This window comes from Balaenoptera ricei, chromosome 11 (assembly GCF_028023285.1).
Source record: "Balaenoptera ricei isolate mBalRic1 chromosome 11, mBalRic1.hap2, whole genome shotgun sequence".
Classification (NCBI taxonomy): Eukaryota; Metazoa; Chordata; class Mammalia; order Artiodactyla; family Balaenopteridae; genus Balaenoptera; species Balaenoptera ricei.
The window spans coordinates 64,308,752-64,330,260 of record NC_082649.1 but is presented as its reverse complement, the minus strand read 5'-3'; the positions used below and the strand labels follow the sequence as shown (position 1 = coordinate 64,330,260).

At 44.3% G+C, this 21,509-nt stretch overlaps 1 protein-coding gene across 4 annotated transcripts in view; it reads left to right on the top strand.

Moving 5' to 3' along the window:
* The window catches only part of ZDHHC3 (zinc finger DHHC-type palmitoyltransferase 3), a 66,591-nt gene that overhangs the window by 37,423 nt on the left and 7,659 nt on the right, over positions 1-21,509 (top strand). For 2 of the 4 annotated variants that reach the window (XM_059939413.1, XM_059939412.1), the window contains 2 exons: positions 1,456-1,586; positions 3,975-5,630. In XM_059939413.1, coding sequence (XP_059795396.1) covers positions 1,456-1,586; positions 3,975-4,133 — 290 coding nt within the window. In that variant the 3' untranslated portion in view covers positions 4,134-5,630. Of the gene's footprint in view, positions 1-1,455; positions 1,587-3,974; positions 5,631-21,509 lie in introns of those variants that run through there. The other 2 variants (XM_059939411.1, XM_059939410.1) reach the window with 1 other exon arrangement.

Below are 21,509 nucleotides of genomic sequence, written 5' to 3'. Positions count from 1 at the left end.
CCTACCCACCACCCTGACTAGCCCAGAAGCCAGGCAGGTACCTGCCCCAGCTGTGGCTACCCAGGGCCAGCCTGTCAGGCTGCTGGGCCACCCTAACCACACCCTGCCCAGCAAGGAACCAAGAAGGGAAGTCATGTGGAGGTGTTAAGTTCTGAGGAAAATGTGGGGAGATAAGGCATTTAGACAAGATGCTCTTACCCTGCTACCCATTCAGTGCTAGTGTGTCTCTAAGCTCGTTCCAGATTTATGTCCTTTTCCTCTCCTGACATTCCTGTGAGGGAGCTAGCAGGGCAGCTTGGAGGGGGCACTTACTCCCTGAATTCCCAAAGCCCAGTGAAGCCCAGCTCTTCCCTGCAGGATCAGACCCCTCCTGTCAGGAAAACAGGCCAGAACACTGGAAGAGCCAGAAACATGGGCCACGGCCCGGGTGTGACAGGCCCGGCAGCTGTTGGCAAGGGCAGGAGTCCTTGGGTAGTGAGTGCCAACCAAGGGGCCTGGACCGGTGCCACAAGTGGGGCCCCCGTCTCCCAAGGTGGTCCAGGGCTCTCCTGAGAAGCTGCCTTGATGGTGAAGAGCCAGAGAAGGGGTCCTCTGCCTGCTCACCCCCCACCATCTCCCTCAGCACCTCTGCTTTTCAGTGGGCTCGGTTTCTGACTTAGACTCTGCTCAGACAAAGGATTCTGCTGCCTAAAACAAAACCACACATCTGGTCAAACCTCACTGCTCTACAGTGGAGGGAGTAGAGGCCTGGAGAGGGACAAGGACTTGCCTCGGGTCACACCCAGGTCAGGATGGGGTCGGGGTAGGGGCCAGGGGAGTGAAAGTGTCTGCTCTGGGCCAGGTGGCTCTTCTGTCAGCTCCCCAGCGTCAGGACTGACTGTCTAAGGGATGCACATGCTCCTGAGAGCGGGCCTTCCCCGTGGGGCTTACTGGGTCAGGCCAAGCCCCAGCACTTAGACTGCCCGCTGCCGAGCTCTAGATCCCACAGCCACTGAGTGATCCTCCAGACCTGCCTTTTCCTCTCACCCGTGAGCAGATAGAGGCACAGGAATGCCCAGAAAACCCACGGCCAAACCAGGCCTGGACTGAGGCCCCTCCACCTGTGCAACCTGCGTTTTGCTCTCTGAGGAGAGGAGGGTCTCCCTGTGGTGTCATCAGGCCTTCGTGCCTCAGCTCTGAGTCCTTTCTGGTCCTTCCAGACTGTGCTGGGTACTGTGCTTGGCACCAGGATGCAGACATCCGTGCTGTCCGGGAAGAGGGACGGAGAGCAAGGAGGGGTGTGTGTGAGGGAGGGGAAGCCGGCAAGGTCCAGCCTGCTGAGAAGGGCTTTCCTGAGGGAGAGCTGGTGCGGCCAGGTGTGGGAGAGGACGGCCCCTGCCATGGCCTCAAAGCCAGAGAGGAGCCCTGGGGGTGGCGAGGGGCAGCCCTGAGCCCCACGTGTCCCTTCTCTTTCAGAGTGCAGCTCCTTCTCGCCGCCCACCACAGTGATCCTCCTCATCCTCCTGTGCTTCGAGGGGCTGCTCTTCCTCATTTTCACATCAGTCATGTTTGGGACCCAGGTGCACTCCATCTGCACGGATGAGACGGTAAGCAAGCGGGCAGCCTGCTCACCACCTACCTCCGCAGCTGGGGTTGGGGGAGGGCTGCTTGCAGGCCAGACCTGGGAGCCCAGCGGCCAGGCCCTGGGTGTGCAGGGCACATTCCTCCATTTGCAGTGACTCGGGATCTTCTTCCTCCCCACTTGGGACTGGCACTCACATCACACCAGGAATGGGGCCCCGCAGCCTCGGCAAAGGGTTCCCTTTTGTTACGAGCCCTTCCACCTTCCCGTGATGGTTCTGTCTTGTACACGGCTCTGGGTCGGGCATTCTGCTAGGCACTGGGTTGCCCTTCCCATCCAGTGGCCACAGGCTTGGAGACAGGTGGTAGACAAAGGGCATCCTGACCCAGGTGGCACAGACAGGGTCAGCTTCCCAGAGAAGGTGCCTTCACGAACAGGTCCTGAGGGTGGAGTCAGGAGACAGCCCAGTTTGGGCCCCCAGAGCAGTGGGCAGCAAGGCCCGGCTCTGGTCCTCGTCTGCTGCCTTCTACCTGCCCCCACCTTCCGCCCCGCTCACAGCTCCTTCTCTGGGAGCTTCGAAGCTGCTGGCTCGGCCGAGCTGGAGCGCGTACCCCTGGTGCCACTGCCACTACCTCTCAACCTTCCTAAGGTGTCCAAAAGCCTCCAGGTGGTCAGTCCGTGGCTGTGATGTGGGCATTTCTTCCCTGTTTGGGTTTGGGGTCTGGGTAAGGGGCCCCAGGAGGAAGGGGCAGCCCTTAGCTCTGGAGTGAGGTCATGAGTCCGTCCTGGCTTCCCAAGGTCCCCTTCAGGTAGGAGCTCTCAACAATCGTCTAGGGTTCTTTGGGGGAACTTTGGCCGATTGGGTAGTCAGCCTTAGATGGAGGCTCGTAGGAAGACTCAGTTGTTGCTGCTGCTGCTGCGGCCCCATCCCTGTGGGTGTGGAAATTCAGCATGTGCAGAAGGACGATGCTGCCGGCTGCCGAGGCACCACCATTTGGCTCTGGGGCACTTCCCCATGGTTTAGAAGGTTGGGTGCCTCTCAGCACCTTTTTTCTTTTATAAGCATTCATATCATTATAAAAGAGTGTCTGTAAAAATAGTAACCAATGGTGTAGATCCAGCTGTGTATCCATGCAGTAAATTGACAAACTTCTCTGCCTAAGACCTGCAGGGAACCCAGAGGTGACTGTCTGGCCCTACCCGCTGTTGGGACACCCCCCAGGCCACAAAAGCCATGGTCTGGGGGAGCTGGAAGGAAAACTCTCACGGCCCTGGTCCTAGTTGTTCTTCCCCCTCAAGGCTATTCCTAAAGGGAGTCACATTGAAAGGAAAGGAGAAAGGAGCCGAGGGCCTGCAGCTCATGGGAAAGGGCATCTTGCCCTTGGCCTGTATTGTCCCGGGGCCCTAGGCTGTGAACCGAGACTCAGACGGGGCTGTCCCCTCAGGCCCCACCCCTGCTCCTCCACCTCACAGAGACCACAGCAGACAGACCCCTGGCCAGGCTCCTGCCAGGCTGCTTCTTCCCTGTCCTCCGGCCCCACCCGCTGACCAGCTCCTTCAGGAGAAGGGAAAAGGGAGGGATCAGCCTGCTCCCCCAGGCCACATTTTTCTTGCGAGACTTGGCCAGGGGGTGGTGCGGGCTCTGTGACAACTGCTGAGGTGGCCTTGGGTCACACTTCTCCCCAAAGGAGCACAGGAAGGCCTTTGCCGGGACTGAGACTGAGGCTGAGCGGTCTGTCCGTGCGGCCCTTCTAACCTATACTAATCCCTCTTCTTCTCCTCTGTGGTGACCTCTCCCTCCTGTTCCACCTCCTCCACTGTGCCTCGCCAGTCCCGCTAAGCAGGGCGCTCCTTGGCCTCCCAGGCTGGGGGGCCTAACAGCACCAGAGCTGGTCCTTTAACTTGGTTCTTTTTTTTGTCTGCAAAGTGGTCATAGTAGCTTCAGACTTACCATGAACCGATCCCAAATTAACAGCCGTCCTTGGCTATCATGATCTCAAGCTCCCCGCTAGCTGAGGCTTCCTGCGCCCCAGCCTTCACAGTGCTCCCACACACACAGCTCAGCATCAGGCCTGAAGCGCCTCTGCAGACCCAGCAGGGACTCACTTAACAAAACACTGGACTGCACAACTAGGAACAGTGGCTTAGGGGCCTGCTGACTTTGCTCATTTGTCCCTTCCTTCTTGGAGGGACTTATACATACGTGCCTATGTGCCCACCCAAAAAAAAAATTATGATTTTTTTCTTTAGCACTTTTTATGAGAGAAAGAGAAGAAAAATGTACTATGTAGATAAGCTTCATGGCTTTAAAAAGGAAGCATTTTCTCCATTCACCTTGAGCTAATGGATATCTCTCCCCCAAAACCACAGCAGTGAAGTGCTTGACTGAAAGTATAATTGTTCTTGTTTTCAGGGAATAGAACAATTGAAAAAGGAAGAGAGAAGATGGGCTAAAAAAACAAAATGGATGAACATGAAAGCCGTTTTTGGCCACCCCTTTTCTCTAGGCTGGGCCAGCCCCTTTGCCACGCCAGACCAAGGGAAGGCAGACCCGTACCAGTATGTGGTCTGAAGGACCCCTGACCAGCATTGCCACTCAGACACAAACCACATCCCAGCACTACCATCCAATCCGTTCTCATGAACATTTAAACCGAAAAAGCAAAACAACTACTCTAAAACAATTTTTTTAATGTCTCAAGTAAAATGGCTGAACATTGCAGAGAAAAAAAAATGTCCCCATGTTTTATTTTTAAAAGATCATCCTTTCTATTTTTTGGTGACCGAAGCTGCTTTTCTTTTTTCCTTTTTAAAATCACTTCTCTGATCTCTGGTTTCCTCTCTGCTGTCTGTCTGGCATGACTAACGTGGAGGGCGCTGTCTCCAGGCCATGCCGCCTTGTACTAACTGAGTCGTGACGCTTGTGCGTGGATGGACCGGCCCGGACACCTGTTTGGGACGCATAGGAGGGCCCATGACCTCCCACTGCCCAGGAGGCAGTGGTGAGCGCCTAAATGGGAGTTAAAACCTCACCGAAGATGGATGCTTACTCCTTGTGACCTGAGAGGGCCAGGATCAGGGCTGGAGCCCTGAAAAGGGTCCTTGACACAGTGGCCTCATCCCCCATGTGAACACAGTTCGCCTCCTAATTCACAAAATCAATTGCCTGCGTAGTACTTTATGGGCTGTGGGTGTGTATAATGACTTTGGGGTGGGGGATGGAGATGAAAGGGGTCTTATTTGTATTCGGAATCACCAGTTATATTCCAACTCTGATTATTTGGAAGAATGTGAAAGAAAGAAGTTTTTCCAGTTCAAAATGCCTTATACAATCAAAAGAAGAAGAAAATGACCCAGCTTCAGGCGAGCTACATTTCCCTCATTAACGTTTGCTTCTTCTCTGACCTCCCCACCTCCCTCCCTCTCCTAGCGAGGTGTCGGTTACGCAGTGTTACTGCCAAGGGAAACAGCCTCAGCTCCACCGTCAACCCCTTCTTCCTCATTTTGTAAATCCCTGCAGTGGGTTTACTTTCTGATATTTTAGACCCATAAATGTGCACATACCCATGTCTTGTCTGTATTTTAACCTGGGAGACCATTATCCTGCGTGGGCTGACCGTGATGCACGGGCAACATTACAGCCAAACATTTTAAAGTTGAGAGATGGCCATCCATCCACTGGAATCGGCAGACACACCTAAGCCTGCAGCGCCGAAACTGACTAGCTTTTCCATTTGCACACTTGTGTGTTGAGTCTCATTTGAAGGAGGAAGGGCCTGAAGACAGTGCGGGGAGGTGAGGGGACAGGGAGTATGCATCAAATGCAGAGGTCGCAAATCCAAATACCATCTCAACATGGATTTGTTTTTTTAAGCGATCACCACAAACCTTTTTTTATCTTTTGCTTGGGGTGGGTTTGGGGTGAGGTTTATTAAATCAGCCCTGGGTGGGGAGAGACTTCATCTAGCTATGTGATCTTTCAGAAAAGTAAGTGGAACATGCTGCCTCTTTTCAATTCTGTCAGTGCTTCCACATGGAAACAAAACGCAATAAAATTTTTCCAAAACCTGTTCTGGCTGAGCTCCCATCTCTCACAGTGTTACCCCCCGGGGAGAGTCGATCGTCCAGTCAACGTGAGTGTGCTGTGTTTGGGCATTTCTTTCATTGCTTTTAAAGGACATGTATGCATGCTCCCTCTCTTGAATGAGGTCTCTACTGCGTCACCACTAAAGGACGTTTACAACCCCCTCTTGGACAAGCTGCCCCCACCGGGCCTCTCTCCCCTGGCTCTTTCTGCTGCCTGAGTCCCTTCTCTTATGCTTGTGGGCTCCCAGTTGCTACAGAAAAACTCATCAGGTCTGTGGAGTTTGCTTCTAGGGTTGGGCCTGGGAGAGAGACCCATTTTCTTCTGTCCACCCAGCAGAAGGCAAAGTTGAGCCAGAGGAAATCACTGGAAGCTTCCACACACACCCTGGGACATCACTTTGAGAAGCTCTTCACCATGCCTCGGATGTTTAACCAAGGAACCCTGTGACCTTTTCCAAGTCAATTAACTTCGACCTGCCTCTGCTGTGCTGTTTACGCCATGGTCAAGGCTGTGATCTGTGCTTTTTTTTTTTTAATGCTGCTTTTAAATCTAGTTTGTAGCATTTGTTGCCCATGTGCTTTTTTTTTTTTTCTTCCTGCATATGTTTATGAAAGAAGTGTGGTGTTGAATGACTCTAGAGCAGTTTGGAAAGCTCTGACTCTGCTGCTGTCCCTCATGGATCCATCCCTTGGGAGACAGTGCTTTTGCTCTGCTCTTCCTGCCACAGAAGGGAGAGTAGGACTCAGGGAATATTTTTAAGTATTTGGATGCCTCAAAATACCCCATCTTCAAGGGCATTTTTTTTAAGTGACCCAAGTTGGTTCTTCCTCCCATGGAATTTCTAAGGAATACAGTAGATAGTGCTGAAGATGTATTGAATTTTTTTCAGATCCTAAAAATGGAAACTCATCATTTACACCTAAGCGTACCACGTATATCTTTACCAGAAGGAGAGTCTCCTTCCGACATCCTGTATGATTCTGTCTGGGTTTTTACGAGCCCTTTGGCTGAAAGAATGAATTTTCCCCAGTTCTCAAGCCAGAGTGAAATGCTGTACTCAGAACATAGGAATAGCCCAAAATTCTCTGTGTTTTTCCTATTTTATCTTGTTGAGACGGAGAACGTTTTGCCAGGAGCACAATGACTAAGGAATGTGGCTGTCCTCTGCAGCATAGTGACAGGAAGAAACAGGCATCCCTGAGCCCTCCTCAGTATTCCCAGACGTCTGATGAAGGAGGACAACTCTACACAAAGGCAGCCCTAGCCTTTTGCTTCGGCACAGGAATCCTGACAACACTGAATGGTGTGTGCATGGGAAAATGAGACAGTAGTAGCCACAGTCTTTCAGAATGTGGGCTCTGAGGAGTGGGAAGGAAAAATAAAGAGGAAGATGACTTGGCCAGTTGGATTAGTTGACTCCTTCCTGCCTGTCAACTTCCTGTTTGTGTTCATAGCAACCAGACTGACCATGCAAAAGGCTTAGGAGCAAACAAATCTATGCATATTTCCACAGGCTTGGTGACATCATGCGCAAAGTGGATTCGGGTAGAAATGTATGTGCTACGTCTCCTTTTAGTCATACCATTTCATCTTTGTAATACTTTTTCCTTGGAAGAACCCAAAGTGAGACACGTTGAGTTACCAGCTTTTAAAATCCACCTTCCTGGGGGCTTCCCTGGTGGCGCAGTGGTTGAGAATCTGCCTGCCAATGCAGGGGACACGGGTTCGAGCCCTGGTCTGGGAAGATCCCACATGCCGCGGAGCAACTAGGCCCGTGAGCCACAACTACTCGGCCTGCGCGTCTGGAGCCTGTGCTCCGCAACAAGAGAGGCCGCGACAGTGAGAGGCCCGCGCACCGCGATGAAGAGTGGCTCCCGCTCGCCACAACTAGAGAAAGCCCTTGCACAGAAACGAAGACCCAACACAGCCAAAAAAAAAAAAAAAAAAAAAATTTCCACCTTCCTGATGAGGTAGATTAAGCAATGTTTATTAAACACTTACGTGAGGTTGGCATCACACAGAAACCCCAGACTTTGAGAGCCTGGGCTGGGCTCTCCCAGCTAGGCCAATGGATTTTACGTTTTTCTCACTTCAAAACTTGTAGTGCATAAGCCTCCAGGGTGGGCCAGCCAGTAGAAGTGAGGGGTTCCAACCTAAAAGGGGACCTTAGTTGTCAAAGATACGTGAAGAGAAGAAGATTTTACTAGATTCCCTCTTGTGAATCTTCTTGCTGAGGATGTACTGAGGCAGTGCACCTCACAGTGTGGTCCATAGACCAGCAACATCTTCATCACTGGGGGACTTAGAGATGCAGATTCTCAGGCTCCATTCCAGACCTGCTGAATCAGGAACTCTGAGCGGGTGGGACGGCAGCGATCTGCATTTTCACAGCCCTCCAGGTGATGTTGACGCATGTTAAAGTCTGAGGATCCACTTGGGGCTTGCAGGGGTTGCCCAAAGGCCTGCTGATTAAGTGATCCTGTGTGCTGCGGGGCTCAGTGTGGTGCTGGGTGGGCTGTGCCCACTGTGAGCCCCTCTTCCCTCATAACCAGCGGCCTCCCCAGCCAATGAATGCTGAGAAAACAAGGAAAGTATTTGTTTGAAGGAGAGCCAAACTGTTAGTCTGTCCAGCAATCTTTCTGCACATCTTATCTGGCCAACTGGTTTCTGGACCGAGGGGTCCTTTGGGTGAAGAACCATCCCAAAAGGAGATGAGACAGAGTGAAGCCAGGGTCCTCCCAGTGGGAGCGGTGGCCAGTGAGTGATTAGAGCCTGGGGCGGCCACGCACATGAATGTCCTGGTCTTTGGTTTCCATCTGTGGACCTCAACACCCATGTGGCTTTTTCTTGTATCTTTTAAATACATATCTGCCTGAGAATCACCTAACAAAGGAAAAGGATTCACAGTGAAACAAAGACAAGCCACTGACGGGTCTACTCTCCCAAACCAAAGACTTCATTCCCCGCCCCACCCCCACCCCCCGCTTCCTCAAGAAAAAATCATTAATGACTTGAGCCTCGTGATTACCCTAGCAAAGCTGAGTGAGCCCCAGGGATCCCTCATCTGCACGCACGGGAGCTGATGACGCCGATCCAAGGAATTATGAAAAGCGTTGCAGGATAGTGTTTGCAAAAACCTTCGGGGGAAAGACATGTGCTCTGACATGTACATAAAGGATGCCCTGAATTTCTGCAGCTGAGGTCATGGGGTGATGGGGCCTTGGGCCCTGGCCTCGGTCTTTGGTTCAAATCCCTGCTCAGCTGCTTCCTTCCTGTGTGACCTTGGCAGTAATTTACTTAAGCCTCAGTTTTCTCGTCTGTAAAATCAGGGAGATAATCTAAATCACAAAATTGCTGTGAGGATTCAAAGAGAGAAATGAATGTGAATGTTAGGATGGTGTCTGGCACGTTGTATGGCTTTAGGGAGGGTTTGCTCTGTTGAAGCTGTACTTTCAGACCATGTGCACAACTGTTCATGATGTGTGAGATCAGTGTATTGGTTTGCAACAGAATTTTTTTAAAGAAATAAAAAATAATGCATTACACCTTGTAAAATACGTATTGTTTCATGAAACTGGGGTGAGGGGGGGTGTGCACGCGAGCTCATATGCAACAGAAGAGTATTTCCTATTGTGGGCTGCACTAAAAAGATGTGAAACCACTGATGATGAGAGAGTTGTCTGGCCATCTCTGAGGAGGACACATTTGCATAAGCTGCAGCACCTCCAACTTTCTACGTCTGAGATGCAGGGAGCAGGGGGACCTCCTGCTCTTGCTCCGTGGGCCTTAGCTGAGTCCTTACAGAGCATGTGCCTGGGTCTCTGCCTCCTGGGGAGCCGTAGTCCTGGTACATTCATTTTGGGGCATTCGTGAGTTTGTTTATAGATCACAGCTCATGTGTCACCCAGGGAGACCAGGCCCAAAAGGCCCAAGTCACACACTCCCTGCAAGAGGTGCTGGTTTAGGCTGTTGCCCCCTTACCAGGAATCAACCATTCTTGTCTGCATGAGCCTGAAGTGGGTATCACTGCTGCCTCCGCAGACCTCCAGCTTAAGAACTCTGCCTTCAGGACGCCTTTATATCCACACAGAACTCAAAATTGAGTCCTACCAGGAAAAAGAAATCCCACTGGCTCCTCCTGAACCTGAGGGTCCAGACCCTCAGCCTTTCTTATGCATCAGATTCGTTTGGAATATTTTCTCCTCTTCAGACCCAGAGTTGACACTCCTGGATGTTTACTCAACTGCTGAGGAGGTTTATCTGGTGGGCAGGCCAGGCTCCATCTGGAACATTTTTATGAGCTTGCTGAGGAGGTTGAGTAGAGACCAAGAGTGCTCTTCTGGGAACACGCCACCACAGGGGAAAATCATCATCCTGTGGGCTCTCTTTTTTTTTTTTTAAATTAAAAAAATTTTTTTAATTGAAGTATGGTTGATGTACAATATTATATGTTACAATATATGATTGAAAAATTTTAAAGGTTATACTCCATTTATAATTATTATAAAATATTGGCTATATTCCCTGTGTTGTACAATATATCCTTGTAGCTTATTTTATACAGAGCAGTTTGTACCTTTAATAACTTACTCCAATATCGCCCCTCATCTTTTCCCTCTCTCCACTGGTAACCACTAATTTCTTCTCTATATCTGTGAGTCTGCTTCTTTTTTGTTATATTCACTGGTTTTTTGTATTTTTTAGATTCCACATAGAGGTGATATCATACAGTATTTGTCTTTGTCTGACTTATTTCACTTAGCATAATACCCATCCATGTTGTTGCAAATGGCAAAAGTTCTTTTTTTATGGCTGAGTAATATTCCATTGTATATATATACCACATCTTCTTTATCCACTCACCTGTTGATGTACACTTAGGTTGCTTCCATGTCTTGGCTATTGTAAATAGCACTGCTTTGAACATTGCGGTAACTTTTTGAATCAATGTTTTTGTTTCTTTCAGATATATATCCAGGAGTGGAATTGCTGGGTCATATGGTAGTTATAGTTTTAGTTTTTTGAGAAACCTCCATACTGTTTTCCACAGTGGTTTCACCAATTTACATTCCCACCAACAGTGCACAAGTGTTCCCTTTTCTACACATCCTTGTTAACATTTGTTATTTGTATTGTTTTCGATGATAGCCAGTCTTACAGGTGATACTGTAGTTTTGATCTGCATTTCTCTGATGATTAGTGATGTTGAGCATCTTTTCACATGCCTGTTGGTCATCTGCATGTCCTCTTTGGAGATCTGTCTATTCAGGTCTTCTGCCCATTTTTTAAGCAGCTTGTTCGTTTGTTTGTTGATATTGAGTTGTATGAGCTGTTTATATATTTTGAGTATTAACCCTTCATCGGTCATATAATTTGCAAATATTTTCTCCCATTCTGTAGATCGTCTTTGTTTTGTCAGTGGTTTCCTTTGGTATGCAAAAGCGTTTAAGGTTAATTAGGTCTCACTTGTTTATTTTTGCTTTTATTTCCTTTGCTTTAGGAGACAGATCCAAAATTTTATTGCTATGATTTATGGCAAAGAGTGTTCTGCCTATGTTTTCCTCTAGGAGTTTTATGGTTTCTGGTCTTACATTTAGGTCTTTAATTTATTTTGAGTGTATTTTGTATATGGTGTTAGAGAATGTTGTAATTTCATTCTTTTATGGGTGGCTGTCCAGTTTTACCAGCACCACTTATTGAAGAGACTGTCCTTTCTCCATTGTATATTCTTGCCTCCTTTGTCTTGGATTATTTTCCCAAAAATGTGTGGGTTTATTTCTGGGCTCTCTATTCTGTTCCATTGATCTGTTTGTTTTTGTGCCAGTACCATACTGTTTTGATTACTATAGCTTTGTAGTATAGTCTGAAGTTAGGGAGCATGATTCCTCCAGCTCTGTTCTTCTTTCTCATGATTGTTTTGGCTATTCTGGGTCTTTTGTTGTTCCATACAAATTTAAAAATTATTTGTTCTAGTTCTGTGAAAAATGCCATTGGTATTTTGATAGGGATTCTGTTGAATCTGTATATTGTCTTGGGTAGTGTGGTCATTTTAACAATATTAATTCTTCCAATATAAGAACACGATATATTTTTCCATCTGTGTTGTCCTGTGGGCTCTTTTGCTTCATTTCCCTCTGAAGCTTTTCTCTGCCTTGGAGTGAGGATTTGCAGTAGGATTGAAAATGCATTGGGCAGAGAGAACACACCAGTTCTTGTCCTGGTTCTGAGGCACAACCAGCAGGATGAGCTTCGGCCGCTGTCACAGCCTCTCAGAACCCCTATAACGAGTGTTAGTACTAACACCCACCTCCTTTCAGGGTGGTTGTAAGGACCCACAGTCACAGCTTTAAGTGAGCTCAGTCAGTGCAGACCCAGTGAGTCTGTCATTTCTGGGTGTCCCCTCTGCAGCCTGGTCTGCCATGTGGCCACATCCCAGCTCCCCTGCAGTCATGGTTAGAACGCCTGTCTCAACAGGCTGCAAATGATCACCCAGGAAGGGAACCCAGAATCCCCAAAGCAAGTCACTCAGCTGGCCATTGCCGCTCCTGTTAAGGAGGGAGGCCTGGTGAGGGGCCGGACCATGAATAGCACAGCATCCTGTGCCCCAGACCCACGTGAGGTTCCCTCAAGAGTTGTGTCAATAAGGTCCATTTTCTGAAACAGCTTTTCTGTTCTGATTATAAAAGTCACACCTGCTTCTTAGTGAAAACTTGGAACATGTGGGAAGTCTACAGAAATAAATCAAATCTAAAATCCCATCCCCAGGACTTCCCTGGTGGTGCAATGGTTAAGAACCTGCCTGCCAATGCAAGGGACACAGGTTCGAGCCCTGGTCTGGGAAGATCCCACATGCCGTGGAGCAACTAAGCCCCTGCGCCACAACTACTGAGCCTGTGCTCTAGAGCCTATGTGCCGCAACTACTGAGCCCACGTGCTGCAACTACTGAAGCCCGGGCGCCTAGAGCCCATGCTTCGCGACAAGAGAAGCCACTGCAATGAGAAGCCCGCATGATGCAATGAAGAGTAGCCCCCACTTGCTGCAGCTAGAGAAAGCCAGCATGCAGCAACAAAGACCCAACTCAGCTGATTAATTACTTAATTAACTTTTAAAAAATAAAATAAAATCCCATCCCCAAACGCCAGGTTCCACAATGATGTCAGATGCAACTTTGCTTTCTTCCCTTGTCACCACGTGGACAGGACTTTCCAGTGTATGTAAAACTGTATTGATGCCACTTTTTTTTTTAAATTTTATTGAAGTATAGTTGACTTACTGATGTGTTAATGATGTGTTAATTTATGCTGTTCAGCAAAGTGATTCAGTTATATATATATATATATATATATATATATATATATATATATATATATATATACATATTCTTTTTCACATTCTTTTCATCGTGGTTTATCACAGGATATTGAATATAGTTCCCTGTGCTGTACAATAGGACTTCGTTGTTTATCCATTCTATATATAATAGTTTGCATCTACTAATCCCAAACTCCCCAATCCTTCCCTCTCCCACCTCCCCTCCCCCTTGTCAACCACAAGTCTGTTCTCTGTGTCTGTGAGTCTGTTTCTGTTTCTTAGATATGTTCATTTGTGTTATAGTTTAGTCTCCACATTTAAGTGATACTATATGGTATTTGTCTAGGTCCATCCATATAGCTGCAAATGGCATTATTTCATTCTTTTTTATGGCTGAGTAGTATTCCATTGTGTGTATGTATGTATGTGTGTGTGTGTTTGTGTATATATATATATATATATCTCCTCACCACATCTTTTTTTTTTTTAATTAATTAATTTTTTAAAAAACCAAACACCATGGTATATCCATCCTTAATATCTGGTAAATATCTGGACAGATCCTGTAGTGTTTAATGCCAGATTCTTTCCTTTGTAGTTGTAAAGTCTCTAATCATTCTTTTTTTTTTTTTTTTTCACACACACACTGTATTTTATTTTTACAAGAGATAAATCGACTGACACCAAGCATTGTACATGGATGACCACAACAAAAGCAACAATGATTGCAATTACCAAACATGAAACACACTCATACTATGTCATAGTATTGACATTCAGTCCAGTAATCCTCCACTGTAACAGCTCCTTTACTTTGCAGTGAAAATTGATTTGTATATTCTTTGCCTCTGAGTCCTTGTGGAATTTTTTTTTTTTTAAATTCAGACAGAAAGTCACAAAAATTATACTCATCCTCATCAGTTCACTCAGTCCCATGTAATTAATTTTTTTTTTCATCTTGATCTTTTGTTAGCACTTTTATGAGTTCATCAGTTTTTCATTAGAGTTCTGAAAATGCTTATTCATTCAGTTCAGCAGTACAGTCCGTTACCAGAAACCTGTACTTGTCAGAGTCTTTTCCATGTATTTCTTGAAGATGAAACCCTTTTATAGGAACATATTTGCAAAATCATCAGAGTACACCCAGAACTGTCTGTAAATGACAAAAGACTTAAAAATGACCACGGTTAAAGATTTGATGACAGTTCATAATAATGCAGTTGACAAGAAAATTAGTTATTTCTGAGATATACATTTTAAAGTAATAACTAGGATTATTACTTATAACATTATACCAGAACATATAAGATTTTTAGAAATTTCATGTAATGTCTGAAACATTTATATTAACATATTTCCATACATATTTCCATACAAGTACAAATATAAGATTTTTAGAAATTTCATGTAATGTCTGAAACATTTATATTAACATATTTCCATACATATTTCCATACAAATACAAATATGATTTTTAGAAATTTCATGTAATGTCTGAAACATTTATATTAACATATTTCCATACATATTTCCATACAAATACAAATATAAGATTTTTAGAAATTTCATGTAATGTCTGAAACATTTATATTAACATGTTTCCATACAAATAACCCAATGAAAGTTTAGTATTAGTTGTTTTGTTTGTTTTTTTATACTGCAGGTTCTTATTAGGCATCAGTTTTATACACATCAGTGTATACATGTCAATCCCAATCGCCCAATTCAGCACACCACCATCCCCACCCCACCGCAGTTTTCCCCCCTTGGTGTCCATATGTCCATTCTCTACATCTGTGTCTCAACTTCTGCCCTGCAAACTGGCTCATCTGTACCATTTTTCTAGGTTCCGCATACATGCATTAATATACGATATTTGTTTTTCTCTTTCTGACTTACTTCACTCTGTATGACAGTCTCTAGATCCATCCACGTCTCAACAAATGACTCAATTTCGTTCCTTTTTATGGCTGAGTAATATTCCATTGTATATATGTACCACATCTTCTTTATCCATTCGTCTGTTGATGGGCATTTAGGTTGCTTCCATGACCTGGCTATTGTAAATAGTGCTGCAATGAACATTCAGGTGCATGTGTCTTTTTGAATTACGGTTTTCTCTGGGTATATGCCCAGTAGTGGGATTGCTGGGTCATATGGTAATTCTATTTTTAGTTTTTTAAGGAACCTCCATATTGTTCTCCATAGTGGCTGTATCAATTTACATTCCCACCAACAGTGCAAGAGGGTTCCCTTTTCACCACACCCTCTCCAGCATTTGTTGTTTGTAGATTTTCTGATGATGCCCATTCTAACAGGAGTGAGGTGATACCTCATTGTAGTTTTGATTTGCATTTCTCTAATAATTAGTGATGTTGAGCATCTTTTCATGTGCTTCGTGGCCATCTGTATGTCTTCTTTGGAGAAATGTCTATTTAGGTCTTCTGCCCATTTTTGGATTGGGGTGTTTGTTTCTTTGATATTGAGCTGAATGAGCTGTTTATATATTTTGGAGATTAATCCTTTGTCCGTTGATTCATTTGCAAATATTTTCTCCCATTCTGAGGGTTGTCTTTTCGTCTTGTTTATGGTTTCCTTTGCTGTGCAAAAGCTTTGAAGTTTCATTAGGTCCCACTTGTTTATTTTTGTTTTTATTTCCATTACTCTAGGAGGTGGATCAAAAAAGATCTTGCTGTGATTTATGTCAAAGAGTGTTCTTCCTATGTTTTCCTCTAAGAGTTTTATAGTGTCCAGTCTTATATTTAGGTCTCTAATCCATTTTGAGTTTATTTTTGGGTATGGTGTTAGGGAGTATTCTAATTTCATTCTTTTACATGTAGCTGTCCAGTTTTCCCAGCACCACTTATTGAAGAGACTGTCTTTTCTCCATTGTATATCTTTGCCTCCTTTGTCATAGATTAGTTGACCATAGGTGCGTGGGTTAATCTCTGGGCTTTCTATCTTGTTCCATTGATCTCTGTTTCTGTTTTTGTGCCAGTACCATATTGTCTTGATTACTGTAGCTTTGTAGTATAGTCTGAAGTCAGGGAGTCTGATTCCTCCAGCTCCATTTTTTTGCCTCAAGACTGCTTTGCCTATTCGGGGTCTTTTGTGTCTCCATACAAATTTTAAGATGATTTGTTCTAGCTCCGTAAAAAATGCCATTGGTAATTTGATAGGGATTGCATTGAATCTGTAGATTGCTTTGGGTAGTATAGTCATTTTCACAATGTTGATTCTTCCAATCCAAGAACATGGTATATCTCTCCATCTGTTGGTATCATCTTTAATTTCTTTCATCAGTGTCTTATAGTTTTCTGCATACAGGTCTTTTGTCTCCCTAGGTAGGTTTATTCCTAGGTATTTTATTCTTTTTGTTGCAATGGTAAATGGGAGTGTTTCCATAATTTCTCTTTCAGATTTTTCATCATTAGTGTATAGGAATGCAAGAGATTTCTGTGCATTAATTTTGTATCCTGCAACTTTACCATATTCATTAATTAGCTCTAGCAGTTTTCTGGTGGCAGTTTTAGGATTCTCTATGTATAGTATCATGTCATCCGCAAACAGTGACAGTTTTACTTCTTCTTTTCCAATTTGTATTCCTTTTATTTCTTTTTCTTCTCTGATTGCCGTGGCTAGGACTTCCAAAACTATGTTGAATAATAGTGGTGAGAGTGGACATCCTTGTCTCGTTCCTGATCTTAGAGGAAATGCTTTCAGTTTTTCACCATTGAGAATGATGTTTGCTGTGGGTTTGTCATATATGGCCTTTATTATGTTGAGGTAGGTTCCCTCTATGCCCACTTTCTGGAGAGTTTTTATCAGAAATGGGTGTTGAATTTTGTCAAAAGCTTTTTCTGCATCTATTGAGATGATCATACGGTTTTTATTCTTCAATTTGTTAATATGGTGTATCACATTGATTGATTTGCGTATATTGAAGAATCCTTGCATCCCTGGGATAAATCCCACTTGATCGTGGTGTATGATCCTTTTAATGTGTTGTTGGATTCTGTTTGCTAGTATTTTGTTGAGGATTTTTGCATCTATATTCATCAGTGATATTGGTCTGTAATTTTCTTTTTTTGTAGTGTCTTTGTCTGGTTTTGGTATCAGGGTGATGGTGGCCTCATAGAATGAGTTTGGGAGTGTTCCTTCCTCTGCAATTTTTTGGAAGAGTTTGAGAAGGATGGGTGTTAGCTCTTCTCTAAATGTTTGATAGAATTCACCTGTGAAGCCATCTGGTCCTGGACTTTTGTTTGTTGGAAGATTTTTAATCACAGTTTCAATTTCATTACTTGTGATTGGTCTGTTCATATTTTCTATTTCTTCCTGGTTCAGTCTTGGAAGGTTATACCTTTCTAAGAATTTGTCCATTTCTTCCAGGTTGTCCATTTTATTGGCATAAAGTTGCTTGTAGTAGTCTCTTAGGATGCTTTGTATTTCTGCAGTGTCTGTTGTAACTTCTCCTTTTTCATTTCTGATTTTATTGATTTGAGTCCTCTCCCTCTTTTTGTTGATGAGTCTGGCTAATGGTTCATCAATTTTGTTTATCTTCTCAAAGAACCAGCTTTTAGTTTTATTGATCCTTACTATTGTTTTCTTTGTTTCTATTTCATTTATTTCTGCTCTGATCTTTATGATTTCTTTCCTTCTGCTAACTTTGGGTTTTGTGTGTTCTTCTTTCTCTAGTTACTTTAGGTGTAAGGTTAGATTGTTTATTTAAGATTTTCTTGTTTCTTGAGGTAGGCTTGTATAGCTATAAACTTCCCTCTTAGAACTGCTTTTGCTGCATCCCATAGGTTTTGGGTCGTCGTGTTTTCATTGTCATTTGTCTCTAGGTATTTTTTGATTTCCTCTTTGATTTCTTCAGTGATCTCTTGGTTATTTAGTAACGTATTGTTTAGCCTCCATGTGTTTGTCCTTTTTACGTTTTTTTCCCTGTAATTCATTTCTAATCTCATAGCGTTGTGGTCAGAAAAGATGCTTGATATGATTTCAATTTTCTTAAATTTACTGAGGCTTGATTTGTGACCCAAGATGTGATCTATCTTGGAGAATGTTCCGTGCGCACTTGAGAAGAACGTGTAATCTGCTGTTTTTGGATGGAATGTCCGATATATATCAATTAAATCTATCTGGTCTATTGTGTCATTTAAAGCTTCTGTTTCCTTATTTATTTTCATTTTGGATGATCTGTCCATTGGTGTAAGTGAGGTGTTAAAGTCCCCCACTATTATTGTGTTACTGTTGATTTCCTCTTTTATAGCTGTTAGCAGTTGCCTTATGTATTGAGGTGCTCCTATGTTGGGTGCATATATATTTATAATTGTTATATCTTCTTCTTGGATTGATCCCTGGATCATTATGTAGTGTCCTTCCTTGTCTCTTGTAACATTCTTTAATTTAAAGTCTATTTTATCTGATATGAGTATAGCTACTCCAGCTTTCTTTTGATTTCCATTTGCATGGAATATCTTTTTCCATCCCATCACTTTCAGTCTGTATGTGTCCCTAGGTCTAAAGTGGGTCTCTTGTAGACAGCATATATATGGGTCTTGTTTTTGTATCCATTCAGCCAGTCTATGTCTTTTGGTTGGGGCATTTAATCCATTCACGTTTAAGGTAATTATCGATATGTATGTTCCTATGACCATTTTCTTAATTGTTTTGGGTTTGTTTTTGTAGGTCCTTTTCTTCTCTTGTGTTTCCCACTTAGAGAAGTTCCTTTAGCATTTGTTGTAGAGCTGGTTTGGTGGTGCTGAATTCTCTTAGCTTTTGCTTGTCTGTAAAGCTTTTGATTTCTCCATCAAATCTAAATGAGATCCTTGCCGGGTAGAGTAATCTTGGTTGTAGGTTCTTCCCTTTCATCACTTTAAGTATATCATGCCACTCCCTTCTGGCTTGCAGAGTTCCTGCTGAGAAATCAGCTGTTAACCTTATGGGAGTTCCCTTGTATGTTATTTGTCGTTTTTCCCTTGCTGCTTTCAATAATTTTTCTTTGTCTTTAATTTTTGCCACTTTGATTACTATGTGTCTCGGCGTGTTTCTCCTTGGGTTTATCCTGTATGGGACTCTCTGCGCTTCCTGGACTTGGGTGGCTATTTCCTTTCCCATGTTAGGGAAGTTTTCGACTATAATCTCTTCAAATATTTTCTCTGGTCCTTTCTCTCTCTCTTCTCCTTCTGGGACCCCTATAATGCGAATGTTGTTGCGTTTAATGTTGTCCCAGAGGTCTCTTAGGCTGTCTTCATTTCTTTTCATTCTTTTTTCTTTAGTCTGTTCCGCAGCAGTGAATTCCATCATTCTGTCTTCCAGGTCACTTATCCGTTCTTCTGCCTCAGTTATTCTGCTATTGATTCCTTCTAGTGTAGTTTTCATTTCAGTTATTGTATTGGTCATCTCTGTTTGTTTGTTCTTTAATTCTTCTAGGTCTTTGTTAATCATTTCTTGCATCTTCTCAATCTTTGCCTCCATTCTTATTCCAAGGTCCTGGATCATCTTCACTGTCATTATTCTGAATTCTTTTTCTGGAAGGTTGCCTATCTCCACTTCATTTAGTTGTTTTTCTGGGGTTTTTTCTTGTTCCTTCATCTGGTACATAGCCCTCTGCCTTTTCATCTTCTCTATCTTTCTGTAACTGTGGTTTTTGGTCCACAGGCTGCAGGATTATAGTTTTTCTTGCTTCTGTTGTCTGCCCTCTGGTGGTTGAGGCTATCTAAGAGGCTTGATGGGAGGCTCTGGTGGTGGGTAGAGCTGACTGTTGCTGTGGCGGTCAGAGCTCAGTAAAACCTTAATCCACTTGACTGTTGATGGGTGGGGCTGGGTTCCCTCCCTGTTGCTGTGGCGGTCAGAGCTCAGTAAAACCTTAATCCACTTGACTGTTGATGGGTGGGGCTGGGTTCCCTCCCTGTTGGCTGTTTTGCCTGAGGCAACCCAACACTGGAGCCTACCCGTGCTCTTTGGTGGGGTTAATGGCAGACTCTGGGAGGGCTCACGCCAAGGAGAACTTCCCAGAACCTCTGCTGCCAGTGTCCTTATCCCCACGGTGAAACAGAGCCACCACTCGCCTCTGCAGGAGACCCCCCAACACCAGCAGGTAGGTCTGGTTCAGTCTCCCCCAGGCTCACTGCTCCTTCCCCTGGGTCCTGATGCACACATTACTTTGTGTGTGCCCTCCAACAGTGGGGTCTCTGTTTCCCCCAGTCCCGTCAAAGTCCTGCAATCCAATTCCCACTAGGCTTCAAAGTCTGATTCTCTAGGAATTCCTCCTCCCGTTGCCTGACCCCCAGGTTGGGAAGCCTGACGTGGGGCTCAGAACCTTTACTCCAGTGGGTGGACTTCTGTGGTATAAGTGTTCGCCAGTCTGTGAGTCACCCACCCAGCAGTTACGGGGTTTGATTTTACTCTGCTTGCGCCCCTCCTACCGTCTCACTGTGGCTTCTCCTCTGTCCTTGGACGTGGGGTATCCTCCTTGGTGAAGTCCAGGGTCTTCCTGTCAATGATGGTCCAGCAGTCAGTTGTGATTCTGGTGCTCTCGCAAGAGGGAGTGACAGCACGTCCTTCTACTCCGCCATCTTGGTTAATCTAACCACCACATCTTCTTTATCCATTCATCTGTTGATGGATATTTAGGTTGTTTCCATGTCTTGGCTATTGTAAATAGTGCTTCTTTGAATAGAGGGGTGCATGTATCTTTTCAAATTATAATTTTGTCTGGGTATATGCCCAGGAGTGGGATTGCTGGATCATATGGCAACTCCATTTCTAGTTCTTTGAGGAACCTGCATACTGTTTTCCATAGCAGCCATTGGTATGTTTTCTATACCAATTTACATTCCCACCAGCAGTGTAAGAGGATTCCCTTTTCTCCACACTCTCTCCAGCATTTATTATTTGTAGACTTTTTGATGATGGCCATTCTGACCAGTGTGAAGTGGTACCTCATTGCAGTTTTTATTTTCATTTTTCTAATAATTAGCGATGATGAGCATCTTTTCATGTGCCTACTGGCCATCTATATGTCTTCTTTGGAGGAATGTCTATTTAGGCCTTCTGCCAATTTTTTGATTGGGTTCTTTGTTTTTTGTTGAGTTGTATGAGCTGTTTGTATATTTTGAAAATTAGGCCCTTGTCGTTGATGCCACTTTTAATAACTGCATAGTGTTGTGCTTTATAGAATAATTTACTTAGCCATCATTACTGGACATTTTGATTGTTTCCAACTTCTCATTATTAATCCGTGTTCAACACTGTATTGCATAAATTGTGTCGCAGATTTTTCTTAGCTTTTTATTGAGAAATAATTTCAGACTTAACCAAAAAAAAAAAAAAGTAAAAATAGTACAAAGAGCTCCCATATGCCTTTCAATCAGTCTTTCCAAATGTAAACATTTTATAAAACCATAACACAAATATAAAAACCTGGAAATTTACTGATACAATACCATTAACTAATCTATATACTTTATTCAGAGTTCTCCAGTTGTCCCACTAGTATCGTCCTCTGTTCCAGGATGCCACATTACATCATTTGTCCTGTGTGT